At 46.2% G+C, this 13,522-nt stretch overlaps 1 protein-coding gene across 1 annotated transcript in view; it reads right to left on the bottom strand.

Annotated features, from left to right (window-relative positions):
- The window catches only part of RIC8A (RIC8 guanine nucleotide exchange factor A), a 170,844-nt gene that overhangs the window by 106,782 nt on the left and 50,540 nt on the right, over nucleotides 1-13,522 (bottom strand). The window contains exon 3 of the mRNA XM_069623908.1: nucleotides 8,693-9,289. Within this exon, the coding sequence (XP_069480009.1) occupies nucleotides 8,693-9,289 (597 nt within the window). The remainder of the gene's footprint in view (nucleotides 1-8,692; nucleotides 9,290-13,522) is intronic.

The raw sequence follows: 13,522 nt of genomic DNA, 5'->3' as shown, positions 1-13,522 counted from the left end.
AGATTGGTCCCAAAAATCTAAAATGGCATTTCGTCTGCAGCAGCAGCAGCATGTGTCCTTGCAATGGCCCTTCACACATGTGTTAAAGGGTGTTGGCTTTTTGGGATCCACATTAGCAGCCTAGGCCTGTACTAGGGAACTGGGGCCCTTCTGCCTTCAGCAAGTCCAGATTTAGGGGGGAACAATGTGGATCATTGCATGTATCCGTCCCGCGCAGTCTCGTGGTGTGCAGCGTGCACCTGTGGCAGCCCGGTGAGTGGTATGTCTTGCCTCACCAGTATTGCCTGCTCACAGACATGGACCACTGTGCAAATAGTTCCACCCACACCATCTCTTGAGTCACCTGGGTGGGGATCTACTGCCCCAGCGCCTGAAGCAGGTCAGGAATGGGCAGAAGTGCCACCCTGCTTGAGATCCTGGAACGGGTACAAAGGGGGTGCCATCTACAAGCTGCACTTCAGGACGCAGGTGGTGAGCATCACTGAAAATGACTTTTACATGCGGCATACAACATCACCACCCACTTCGCCTTTGCAGGGAAGGGACGGCACAGGCATGGGAAAATGTTAAGGGGCGCATGGGAATGGACGTATTTGAAAGGAGGGCGAGGGGTGCGGTAAGGGGGTTGAAGAAATGGCACAGGAAGCGAGGACGGCAGAGAGGCACTAGAAGGGGTGCCAAGGGGATAGGTAAGGGTGGGTGATGGGAGCCCTGGGAGCAAGGACGGAGAGTGCAGCATTGGGTTGAGAGCAAATGGGGTGAACTCAGAATCAACTTGCTGCAGCGCAGGCCCGGCCATCAACCGCCTGCACTCTGGAAATTCAGCTAAACGAGGCCCTTAATATGCTCATAAGCCCCGTTCTCTCTGCCCCTTACTAACACAAAACTGCAGTACACATGTGGAAGAGAATGAAACATAGAAAGAGGTTGCACAGGAGTGCCAGAATATGACGGTCACCGGGAGACCAAGAGCTGCACATGCAAAAAGTATTAATTGAAGGGATTGTGAAACATCCCATAGTGCCTTGCGTGCCCCAGTCAAATGGGTTCTCTCTCCCATTCGCATCAGTGAAGAGGAGGGGGGCACATCAAACACTGCAAGCAAGGCTATCACAGAGTATTCACTCCGCTCAGGTGCAGGGCCAGTTCCTCCTCAGTAAGACAATTCTAGGCCACTGCCCGTGCCCGGCAAGATGATACCTACCAGGGGTGCACCAGAGGGCATCCGGTAGCATCTCTGACTGCTCTCACCTCCACGGTGTGTGGTGTAACCTCTTCTCCTATGCAACAGCCACCATTACTGGTTTTGTCAACGCTCCCTTACTGCTCCTTTACCATTGCTAAGTACCATATTCTGAACGTCACTTGGTGCTTGGTGGCTATACTATCAATCTTGCGTGTTAAATGGATTGCTTAGCTCGGATGCTTTGCAGACATTTTGTAAAGGAGTACAGTGGTGCAGGCTTAATCAGTAACTTTGATTGGTTATTCTGCCTGCTATGTTGCTTATTACAGGAGTCTGCCGCCTATGGCGCTCGAGATGTTTTGGACTATGACTCCCATGATCCCTCACGCTTGACTATACTGGGTAGGGCTTGTGGTAGTTGTAGTCCAAAACATCTGGAGAGCAGAACGTCGCAGAGCCGTGACCTAGTATGAAGTTATAGTTGATTTTTGTGCAGAAATACGTTAATTTGTTAAATGAATTCTGCGCACAATCGCCCAATGAACCTGGAGTGAAGCATTGCTTGATGGAGCATGACTTTATTCTATTTTCTAGCAAATGTCCCCTATGACACCATCACTGACCATTCTCATGCCAGCAACTGGACCTTTCACTCTTGCCCTCTAATCTTCCAAACCTGTCATGAGAGCCAGCTCTCATGCCCGCTCCAACCGGAACTATAATGAGACTATAATGAACGGACCAGGACCTATACAATTTACTTGTTATCCTCTGAAATTACATTCCTGTTACAATTGAAGTAAGGTGGAGCCTACAATTTGCAAACAATTGTCCCGCACCAAACACGCTAGCACATACTATCTACTACTCTGTCCACTTTTGCAGCATCACCCAACTTCTCAGGGGGATTATGCAGCATTTCAACCCGTCACCAACCAACGCCCGTCATAAATGTAGGCGTCCCGTTCAATTAATGAAATCCTTTTCCAAGATGGCCACCATACAAAGGGAAGGCGGGGCTCATCAGTGCCCTCTTCCCTTTCCATGGCGCCCGAAGAAGCAGGGAAGCAACTGCGGCGGCGGCCTGTGCCGCCACAACAAACAGGTCAGTGTGGCTGGGAAAAGGGCAAAAATTAAAAAATACAAGAACGGAGGGTGGGGGAAAGATGGCGGCGGGGAGCCAACTGTCAGGTGGCATGGAACGCGGCTTGCATCAGCAGTTCAAGCCAGCGTTCCTAGCCACCTGATTGGCTGCCCCCACCCCTGCCAGGATGCTAATGCGTATTAACATCTTGTTTTGTTTTGTTGGCAGAATTAAAAATACTTTTTTTTAAAGTAAAGAAAGGGGGTAAGTCTGTAAAAGGGAGGAACAGTGATATCTAAAAGTAAAGGTTGGGGTCTAGGAGGACAAAGGTTGCTGGTAGTTTGTGAGAGGTAACTATTCCAGTGCCCATGGTCTCGGTTGCAGAGAATAAAGGGGGAAATCCAGTACTCTGTGATGCTGAGGAATGGCACAATAAGACAAAACACATGAAGAGTAGGTGCAATCTTATTACAGAGTGACCAGGCACCCCAGAGACCAATTGGGTGCGAAGAGGGAAGAGTATGCGAAATAGAGGAACAGTGCCAGAGACTGATAGAGAGGAAAGAGTCAAGAGTATGCCGAATATGAGAACAGTGCCAGAGACTGATAGAGAGGAAAGAGGCAAGAGTATGCCGAATATGAGAACAGTGCCAGAGACTGATAAAGAGGAAAGAGGCAAGAGTATGCCGAATATGAGAACAGTGCCAGAGACTGATAGAGAGGAAAGAGGCAAGAGTATGCCGAATATGAGAACAGTGCCAGAGACTGATAGAGAGGAAAGAGGCAAGAGTATTTGAAAATAGGAGAACAGTGCTAGAGACTGAAAGAGAGGAAAGAGGGAAGAATATGTCCAAATAGGAGATCAGTGCCAGAGACTGAAAGAGAGGAAAGAGGGACGAGTATGCTTAATAGGAGAACAGTGCCAGAGACTGATAGAGAGGAAAGAGGCAAGAGTATGCCGAATAGGAGAACAGTACCAGAGACTGATAGTGAGGAACGAGGGAACAGTATGCCAAATAGTAGAACAGTACCAGAGACTTATAGAGAGGAAAGAGGAAAGAGTATTTGCAAATAGGCGAACAGTGCCAGAGACTGATAGAGAAGAAAGAGGGAATAGTTTGCCAAATAGGAGAACAGTGCGAGAGAATGATTGAGAGGCAAGAGGGAAGAATATATGCAAATAGAGGAACAGTGCCAGAGACTGATAGAGATGAGGAAAGAGGGAAGAGTTTACCAAATAGGAGAACAGTGCCAGATAATGATAGAGAGGCAAGAGGGAAGAATATTTGCAAATAGGAGAACACTGCTAGAGACTGAAAGAGAGGAAAGAGGATAGAGTATTTGCAAATAGGAGAACAGTGCTAAAGACTGATACAGAGGAAAGAGGGGAAAGTATGCCGAATAGGAGAACAGTACCAGAGACTGATAGTGAGGAACGAGGGAACAGTATGCCAAATAGTAGAACAGTACCAGAGACTTATAGAGAGGAAAGAGGGAAGAGTATTTGCAAATAGGAGAACAGTGCCCGAGACTGACAGAGAGGGAAGAGGGGAAATTATGCCAAATAGGAGAATAGTCACAAAAGAACATTCTGATGAACAATTCATCAGAACCGGGGCACCAATGATGGGGTGCCAATGATGTAGTAAATAATAGTGCATACTGAATATTATTAATTCCAGAATTAAAGTATCTTGTGCAGAAGAATTCTCATAGACGTCTTCTTTATTGGTGTAAACTTTGTGATTTGCACAAAAGAACAGCAGAGAGCATTGCCGATGCATTTTGGACCGAATGGTCCATCTTCACGGCTGGCTCTGTCCTTTTAACACCAACATCTCTGGCCAACCCCGGGGGCCCTGCGTGACAGGTTCAATAGCACACGTTTCTCTGGGCCAAGAAACCATACATTCACTTGATATTGTCAGTCTCTCTCTGTTTTCGGATAAAGATGGTTCTCGCAGGATAAAGACAGTTGAAGCACGTGCTGCGATTAAATCTGCTTCTGAAATGGAAGTGAATTCAAAGAGACCGTGCGTCGTGACAAGTGCGTAATGGCTGAGCAGTAATTTTCCTGCTCAGGAAAATTACCGCGCAGCCATTACACGCTTGTCACGACCCACGGTCTCTTTGAATTCACTTCCATTTCAGAAGCAACAACTGTGCTAAAAACCGAGCGAATGCTTAGATAACATGGGAATGGAGCAAACCTGTTTTTATCAAAATCCGTATTATCAAAAAACCGTTGCACTATGGCAAAAATGTATCGTACTGGTTTACTATGTTTTCTGCATATCATAGAATGAAATGCGTTTACTATATGTCTTTCTTTAATCCGCATCAAACATTGTACATGCAACAGCCAGCTTCATTTTTGACATGGCAAAACATGTTTAGGTAACGCCGATTGGGGCAAACCCCGTTTGTTTCTATGTTATCTATGCTGGAAAATTGATGAATTTTTAGCACAAGGGCAACATTTTCGTCATCTGGCTTCTGGAGTCCAGCAGCCATGGAACAAGGGGCCCGCCCGCCCTCTTTTTTGTTTTCGGGGGGCCTGACTCCAGACTCTAGAGTCTAGAGGGTAAGTAAGTAACAGAGCACAGAGATACACAGTCAAAAAGCTACCCCTCTCTTTGATGCACAGGAGGTGCAGCAAAACTACAGAAGGCTAGGTTTATTTATAAACTGACCATTTGATCACACAAGAAGTGGGAATAATACAGATAAAACAAGATTTATTCATATTAAAGATGCATATTAAACCTAGTCTTCTGTAGTTTTGCTGCACCTCCTGTGCGTCAAAGAAAGGGGTCGCTTTTTGACTCTGTATGTCTGTGCTCTGGCCAGGTGTGTAGATTGTGGGTTGTGTAATGTGTGTTCTATTAATATGTTATGATTATGTAATCCAATATTCATACTGCGCCCATCACTGCTGTAATGGTTTTACAGCGCCTGACCTTGCTTGAAAGGGGGCTTATTGCGACCCTCCCAGGGTGTTGCCAGACCTTCGTCTGTGGAAAGAAAGGGGAGGTTTGGGGAGGAGCTGATAGGAAAGAAAAACTGGACGATGGACTGAAGAAAAACAAGGGGGGAAGCAATGGGGATGAGTGGGAAGCGATATGGTTGTCGTAGTAGGATGCGTGTTTCTGAAATGTGATTCGTTATTGGTAAACATGAGTGTGGGTTTCAGCAGAGTACAGCGCGGATTAGAGCAGAGTGTTATTGTGCTGGCAATATCTAGAACTGACGAAGCATGGCACTAGATGTGGTTAGATGGTGAGTGGTTACCTGATGGGATTGACAGTGCTCAAGCGGGCCCTCGCAGGGTGGAGGCTTTCACCAGATTCGTTTGTCGGAAAGAATCCCTATATCAAGGGCGTGCACTGGGTTTGCCAAGCCAGCTGACCGGAGTGTCGGTGCCAAGAGTTGGACGTGTATAGAAGGGAGGGCTTGGGGGGCACATGGAGTAAGTGGTAATAGGTCAAAACGGGAAACAAAAGGGAGACACAGAAAAGTAAAAGAAGTGGAAAAGAAAACAAAGCGATACAATAAAAGGGAATGTTCAGGATGCGCTGGATTGACTCTAGTAGCCACATCATCATTTCTCGGGTTTAGCTTCCTGTTTCCCGGTCAGACTTCTTTTTACCAGATCTTGTGACTTTATTTTAGAATAGGACCTTCAAGCACTGACCCTTCAAGAGTTTGCTCAGCATCAACATAAGCCATGCTAAACCACTATGTAGTTAAGAGTTATTCAATTAAGGTCGCTCTTCATGACTGGTTTTGAAAATAGCACAGTAGGCCTGGATAACATAAACTTCATCAGGGGTGGGCAATTCTGCACTAAGAAGAAAGAAGGGGAGAAGAAAAGAGAAGGTGCCAATGTGGGTGAAAGAAGGAAAGCGAAAGAAAGAAAAAAATTAAGTAAGATGGAAAGAGGGTCAACATATGAGTGTGTATGTATATGTGTACTAATTGTAACGTGAGTCATCTTCGAATATATTGGATCACTGCACGTCGGAGTTGAAGAAAGTGTTTCATGCAGTCATATGTATTATTGATTCTTTGAAACAGCCTCTCCCCTCTTCCAAAATATATGGAGTGGGAAAAATTAACCCCTCCTCTTCTGCCCCATCTGCAGCAACCAGCCCACTCAGACAGTACTGGACCTGGGCCCCAGACCTCCTGCCATCCCTAGCCTAGATATTTCAGGACGCCTTCTCCACCTGCAACATTCTGTAACTGATAGCCCACGCCCCAAAAGTGGTGACAGACAATATATCTTCTTTTGCGCTATAGAGTACTTACCCACTTGCACAAATATTACAGACCCCAAACCTTTTTTCGATCCCTCTCCCTCTCTCTCTCTCTCTCTCTCTCTCTCTCCAGCAGTGGCCCCGCCATAGAGCACAGACTCTCCCATATAGCAGCAGTCATACCCCCTCAACAAGAAAGAAACTCTATCAATAGTTATTATTATATTTACTTTGGCGCCCAACCACCCGAAGGGCTTGTATTGCTGGATTTGACGGCTTGGGTGCGTGTTGGGATACCCCACCAAGGGCTTGGTTCATTCTCACCTGCCCCCCTTTGGGGAATCCAAAAGTTGGACAGTTTTCCAGCAAAGTTCGGTGCATGTGGGACGGAATGACACCAGACTCAATGAAACGTTACATGAAATCGTCACTTATACACAGCTTCATACACAACTTCATCAGGGAATGAATTCCAGTGAATGGACTTCAAACGCCTTACTTATACACAAATTCATCATTGAATGAACTCCAATGAATGGACTTAATGCCTCAAGAATTGCAGTTTGGACAGTATACCATCAAAGGGGTTGTAATGTGGAACGGAATGACACCAGACCCATGTCTGTAGGATGTACAATGACCCCAAGTGAAAGCGTTACAAAAAAAGTTACACAAAATGGTCGCTCATACACAACTTCAGCCGTCAATACTCTCGAAAGGCATTAGAAATTGCAGATGTGGACAGTATTCCACTGATTTGAGCCAAATGTGGGACGGAATGACACCAGTCCCATGTCTGTCGGACATACGTTGACCCCAATTTCAAGCATTACAGAAAATGTTACATGAAAACGTTACACGAAACCGTCACTTATGATTTTATATTATAGGATAGATATAGCACAAACCTAGCTTTGAACCAGCATTGTGCTGTACAGCAGGATTAGGGTAATGTTAACAGGCAAGAGTGGTTAGGGGCATAATAATGTTGTACTGTGTTTGCACACAAAAACATTAACATGGTGGCACTGTACACCATCTCCTGCACTTGCCTACAATGGTCATTCCCCACCAAAGACACCTTACCACACAACCTCCATCTCTCTCAGTAGCTGACAAACACCCATTGGAGACTAGGGGGACTGTCACTATGTACCTTATTTGTAACAAAAGGGATAGCCTATAGACGGGCAGGACGGAAAGGCTTGGCTGATACTTTGTACAGGGGGGTAGTCCTGTCCTCAAACATTTATACTACAATACATTTTTGTAGTGATGATTCAAACAGACCTCCATATTAGTACTAATACATCGAAAACAAGTATGCATTATTGGAAGAAGGTTCTGATCCAGATACTGCAAAACAACTACAGTGACCTTTATTAATTAGGCCACATATGTAGACATTGAAAATCGAAAATCGAAAATAGAAAATAAACCTTGTCACCAACTAGACAAGTAGTGTTAGAGAGGTAACATGCATTTCAAATGTTCAGTGCACATGTTCATTGGTGACAGGTGGGCACTGAATCTGGCCTTTTTAAGTCCATACAAACCAGAATTCTAAAGTGACATTTTGAAATGCACTGGACGTTCAAAGAAAAGGTACATTTACAAAATTCATGGGGTGTGTTGCCAACACACCTGTATAATGGTGCAGAGTTGTATTGCCTGTGTACAGTTTTGCACAATATTACATCATATTTGCCAAACAAACAATATATTACAACAGTTTAAACAATCGACTGCACAAAACAAAGCTAATCGCCTCATGATTAAGAAACCTAAAAATAGGGTCTGCTATAGGCCTATGTTACTTTATTAAATGTGCACCGAACATTTGAAATACATGTTACCTCTCTAACACTACTTGACTAGTTGGTGACAAGGTTTATTTTCGATTTTCGATTTTCAATGTCTACATATGTGGCCTAATTAATAAAGGACACTGTAGTTGTTTTCCAGTATCTGGATCAGAACCTTCTTCCAATAATGCATACTTGTTTTCGATGTATTAGTACTAATATGGAGGTCTGTTTGAATCATCACTACAAAAATGTATTGTAGTATAAATGTTTGAGGACAGGACTATCCCCCTGTACAAACTATGTACCTTTTAGCAGAAATCACGCACCTTTTTTAGTGAAAAGAAAGACTGCTTACCTTGTCTGTCTTTTGCCGGTTGCTGTCAAAGGTAATATTGAAGAGGACCTTGAGGGTCTCCATGGCCAGCTCCATGGCTTGTCGCGGAAGGAGTCTGGGATCACTGGCCACCTCATAGGAGTCCTTCCACTGAACCCCCAGGATCTCCTGCAGTGCATCGGTCATCAGGATTACACCCTGAAGCTCCCGAGCGAGCTGCTGCCGCACGTCCACCCTCAGGGCGGTCAGCAGGAACATCAGGCGCAGGTGTAAAAATCGGACCTCATGCGTGAAGCTACCCTCACGGTGGAGCTTGAGGCGCCGGGCCAGACCCACCACGATCCCCGCTTCAGCACTCCGCTGCTGCCCCTCAGTGCTGCTGAAGACCAAGTTACACAGGCATTTAAGTGACTCCACCATCACCTCTGGTTCCGCCACCTGGGGCGAGGAGCAGTCAATGCCGGCATGGCGGGCCAGCATTTTCAGGCCAGAGAGGGTGACGAATGGGCCCAGGCAGCTCTTGTCACGGGACAAGATGCGGATAGTCTCCAGACAGACTGCCTGGCAGGGCGGCTGCAAGTCCCGCTCCAGAAGCTGGATGAGAAGGGTGCCCAGCACCTGCAGAACCAGAAAGAAAATAAAATTATATGGTGCACAACGTACACTGAATAGCCCCCCGGTGCTTAAAAAACAGTTGTTGTTCTCATCCAGCTCACTGCTACTAATGTTACCAAAAGCAGGATGATGAAAGGCTGAGAGGACCCTCCTGGGACTTTGACCATTGGCCTGCTGGCTAAACACCTGTGTCTCCAGTAAGCACTCCATCCACTCAACTATATCAGAAGCACATTTTATCTGTTAATAATTTACACCTTCAGCAACGTGTGGGGTTTAATCACAGCCCCAACAAATATAACTGGAAGACTAGGTTAGGTCTTAATGCAAAATACATTGTACTTATGGCTCAGCGCACTGGTGAATGAAAAGCCTGCCTTACAAACTTAAATATGGCTAAATGTGCCTAGTCAATATAAATCCAAGTATTTCTGCAAATGACTGAAAGAAGTATGTAAAGATGCAAATGGCACATTACTGTGTGGCTGAGAGATGAACAGCAGCATTTTATATAAATTAACATTATTTAAAAAGGCCTTTGTGAGTGACCAAACTGACAGCAGCCCTTTACTTTCAGTCTTGCCTCAGTAGGAAAAATACTGGAAGTGCAAAAGAAAGAAAATACCTGGATTCAAAAATGTATTTCACCATAACAGAAAGATGCACACTGCTTAAATAAATACAATGTGGCACTGAGAAGAGAAGGCAACTATTGAAAAGGCTATTTTGTTTTCATAGGTCACATGTCATTTAGGCCCGAGACAGACCATGTTTCTTGTTGTCGGGCAGGTTCTCAAGTGCCTGCCTGGATCCTTATCTAAATGGGAGATCGCTGAGAAGCTGATGGACACCAAGTATTTACAACAGGGCCACATCAACACAGACCTAGTGAAAATGCTTAAAAATATACAGTATTAAATCAAAATGGTGGTCAACCTGAGACTACAGGGACAAAATGGGAGATGCCAGTGGGCCTCCAGATGTCATAGGCCATCTGGTGCATGATAACAATCTCCTCAGCCCATCAACCCTCAAGAGAAGAAAGGAGGATGGATTTAATGCAGGCTGAGCCAACAATGAGGCGGCAGAGGCTCTGGACCAAATGTCTTCAGACAAATGAATCCTACATGGAGAAATGGGGTTTTGGATTTGCATTACATGTTTGAACTTTTCCATGAGTTTAAACGGAATATCATAATTGTTCATTTTCTCAGCAATGATAAGTCGATATTCGACTTTTGGAAACTCTATAGCAATCTAAAATGTGTTTCTAGCTGCCCGAGTATGTTGGAAACCTGAAAGTTGGTGAGCCGGTGGCTCATTAAATTAGGTACCTGGATATTAGTTAGCACCTCCTAATGTTAGTTTTCCATGAGAGGGTCTTAGAGAGTAAAAAGGTCTTGCACTATGGAAGAAGGGGACAGCTGCCTAAAATCACCAAAGGAGATCTGCTTAAAAATCATCTGGGTGGAAATATTGGAAGAGGGCTGGAGATTCCCATTGCTGGGGAGACCAGGATACAGATGCTGTGATACTTAGCTGTAGCCCATAGAGGGATGAATGCTGTGGGATCCCCTTGACTGAAGTGCTGGCCAGAATCGAAGCAAAGCTCTGCTCAGTCTCCATGAGTGCCAAGACCAGAGATTTCCAAAAGTAAGTAGATTGTCCAACAAAGTTTCAGCATGGGGATTTATTTAATTAGCAGAGAATTGGGTTTGGAAACTCGGTTACAATGACGCTGGATGTGGCAGTTGGCAAGTGGTATGGTAGTACCCTAGTATGAATCTCCAAAAACTGCTGGACACAGATCGATGTTAAGGTTGGTCGACTTTAATGGTGCATTGGTCAGATCACAGTAACTGCCCAAGTTGGGCAGACAAACTTGTGTACAGTTGCATATTAAGTATGTGCCAATTGGGGGGGGCGTGGCTATCTGGCCATGGAATAGCACGTGCTTTGTGAGGAGCTCCTGATGATCCGACTTTACTTTTGCTAAAGTTACCCGCTGAAACTGTAACGAGCGCCTAGAACTTTGGGGATCAGGTGTCGGAAGCTGCACGCTAAGTGGAGTTTGTGGGAGAAGTTCATGGTCCCGAGGAATCGTGAGATATATATGTTTTTGTTGGTACGGCTGTGTGGCCACTTCGGTGCCAAGATGGCGGCTAACAAAGGAGAGACCTCCGAGGAGAAACAAAACTGATTCCCCGGGACTGCGGGACAAGGCTGCGGACGATTGCCTGGAGGACGAGTACAACAGGAAATATGGAAAAGTGTTCGAGATGGCACTGTGAGAGTGCCCGGCCTGGCGTACGCTAATGAAGCTTTGGCGATCTGACTGCAGGAGGAGATAGCATTGGACACTTGGGCGACAAGGCCTACGGAAGTTGAATGAGGAGTGCGAGGCCATAGCCCACCCGTAAGACAATTTGGAGTGCCATCTTAAATGTGAGTTAGGACACCTGGGAGCCAGACTATTGTCGGACTAAGGACACTGCAGCAGCTGCACCAAGACGGAGCCGTACAGGAGTGGAGGGCAGCGCCATGTCGGCGAAAGGGTTGAGAGTCAAGTCCAAGCAACCCACGATGGAGGTTTTTACGAAAACGCAGCGGACCCCCTCGACATCGGTGCAGAGCATGGTCGTGACTCCCGCAGAAGACGCCCCCGAAGGGGATAAGCACCAGATCCTGGAGGCTATAACGGGACTTGGCAATGGCGGACCTACGCACAGCCCTGGAGAATAAGATTGATGCTGTGGGCACGGAACTCACCCTGTTACGTCAAGATGTCAGGGCACTTGCAGAAAGAACCAGTGGTCTGGAAAGTGGGGTGAAGATCAATACCGACGTTAGCACGAACAATGCAAAGGAGATTCATGTCTTAAAACAACAGGTTGCCAACCTGGAAAATCGTGTGGAAGAGGCGGAAGGAAGGGCGAGGAGGAACAACATCCGTGTGGTTGGTCTGCCGGAGGGGGAAGAAGGCCAAGACCCCACAAACTATGTTGAAAACATGATCATACAAGTGATCGGAGCAGGGAATCTTTCGTCCTAATGTGGAAACCCCGGCCGGGGGCCCCGCCAAGGCCGATCATCACGAGGATCCTGAACTACAGGGATAGAGAAAAGATCCTTGAATATTTTCGTAAGGGCGGTACGATGGAGAGAGCATCCAGCAACATCACAGCATACCCGGACTATACGATACTGGTGCAAAGGCAGAGGTATAGTTACGTCGCCGTCAAAAGAAGGCTGAGGGCGGCGGGAGTCAAATATATGCTGCTGTATCCGGCACGATTGAAGGTGCTACATAAGAACAAAGCGCTTTTTTTTTATACCCCGGAGGATGTTGTTGCATGGCTGGACCTGCAGGGTTGCCCGGAACATGAAGCGGATTGTGACCGGCAGGAGCATACCGAATGAAGATTTTGTAATACGGACATTGTGAGGGTGAGTGGGAGGAGGATCCTGATTGTATATAGTGAGTGTAACTGCAATTGGTAACTGTCTAGCATCTGTATGCGTAATATTTCTTAAAAGGAGCAACAGAACGTGGACGACCTACCCCGATAGATTATTAGTTTCAGCGGCCATTAGGGCGGCTTACCCTACTGAGCCCTGAGTAGAAGCTTGTGCTTGGCAGGGCTAGATGTGGGGGTGCCTGAGATCCAGGAATGGAGCTGGGCAACAGTTGGGGGGGTGTTGTTGGGGAAGGGATGGGGGGGAAGAAGGTGGGGGGATGGGAAGTTGAGTGTGTGTGTGGTTATGGGAAGTTTAAGTTTTGTTTCGAGTCTATTTGGAGGAATCAGAATGTTGCACTTGCGGCGCATGAGGGGGTGGTATCAGCGGAAGATCGAGGGGGTGCTTACCAACGACTTATGGGAAACCTCAGGATAATAACGTGGAACGTCAGGGGCCTTAACAGTTATCTGAAAAGAAATAAAATCATGATGTATCTGAAAAGGCAGAAAATAGATATTGCACTACTACAGGAGACGTACTTGACGTGAGAGAAGTTGGACATGGTTAAGAGAAAGTGGAGAGGGACTGTGGTGGGCTCGCCATATTCTGCGTACGCCCGGGGTGTGTTAATCTGGGTGGCACCGCATGTCCCGTTCCAGTCGATACAAGAGGTAGTTGAAACGGATGGAAGGATGGCTATATTGCGAGGGCTGATGGAGAGCAGGGAGGTATGCATAGTAAACACGTATGCCCCCAACCAAAACACAGCAGCATATT

Source organism: Ambystoma mexicanum, chromosome 11, assembly GCF_040938575.1.
Source record: "Ambystoma mexicanum isolate Mex_15411 chromosome 11, UKY_AmexF1_1, whole genome shotgun sequence".
Classification (NCBI taxonomy): Eukaryota; Metazoa; Chordata; class Amphibia; order Caudata; family Ambystomatidae; genus Ambystoma; species Ambystoma mexicanum.
Note: the sequence above shows the minus strand (reverse complement) of the source record. Positions and strands in the feature narration are given on the sequence as shown.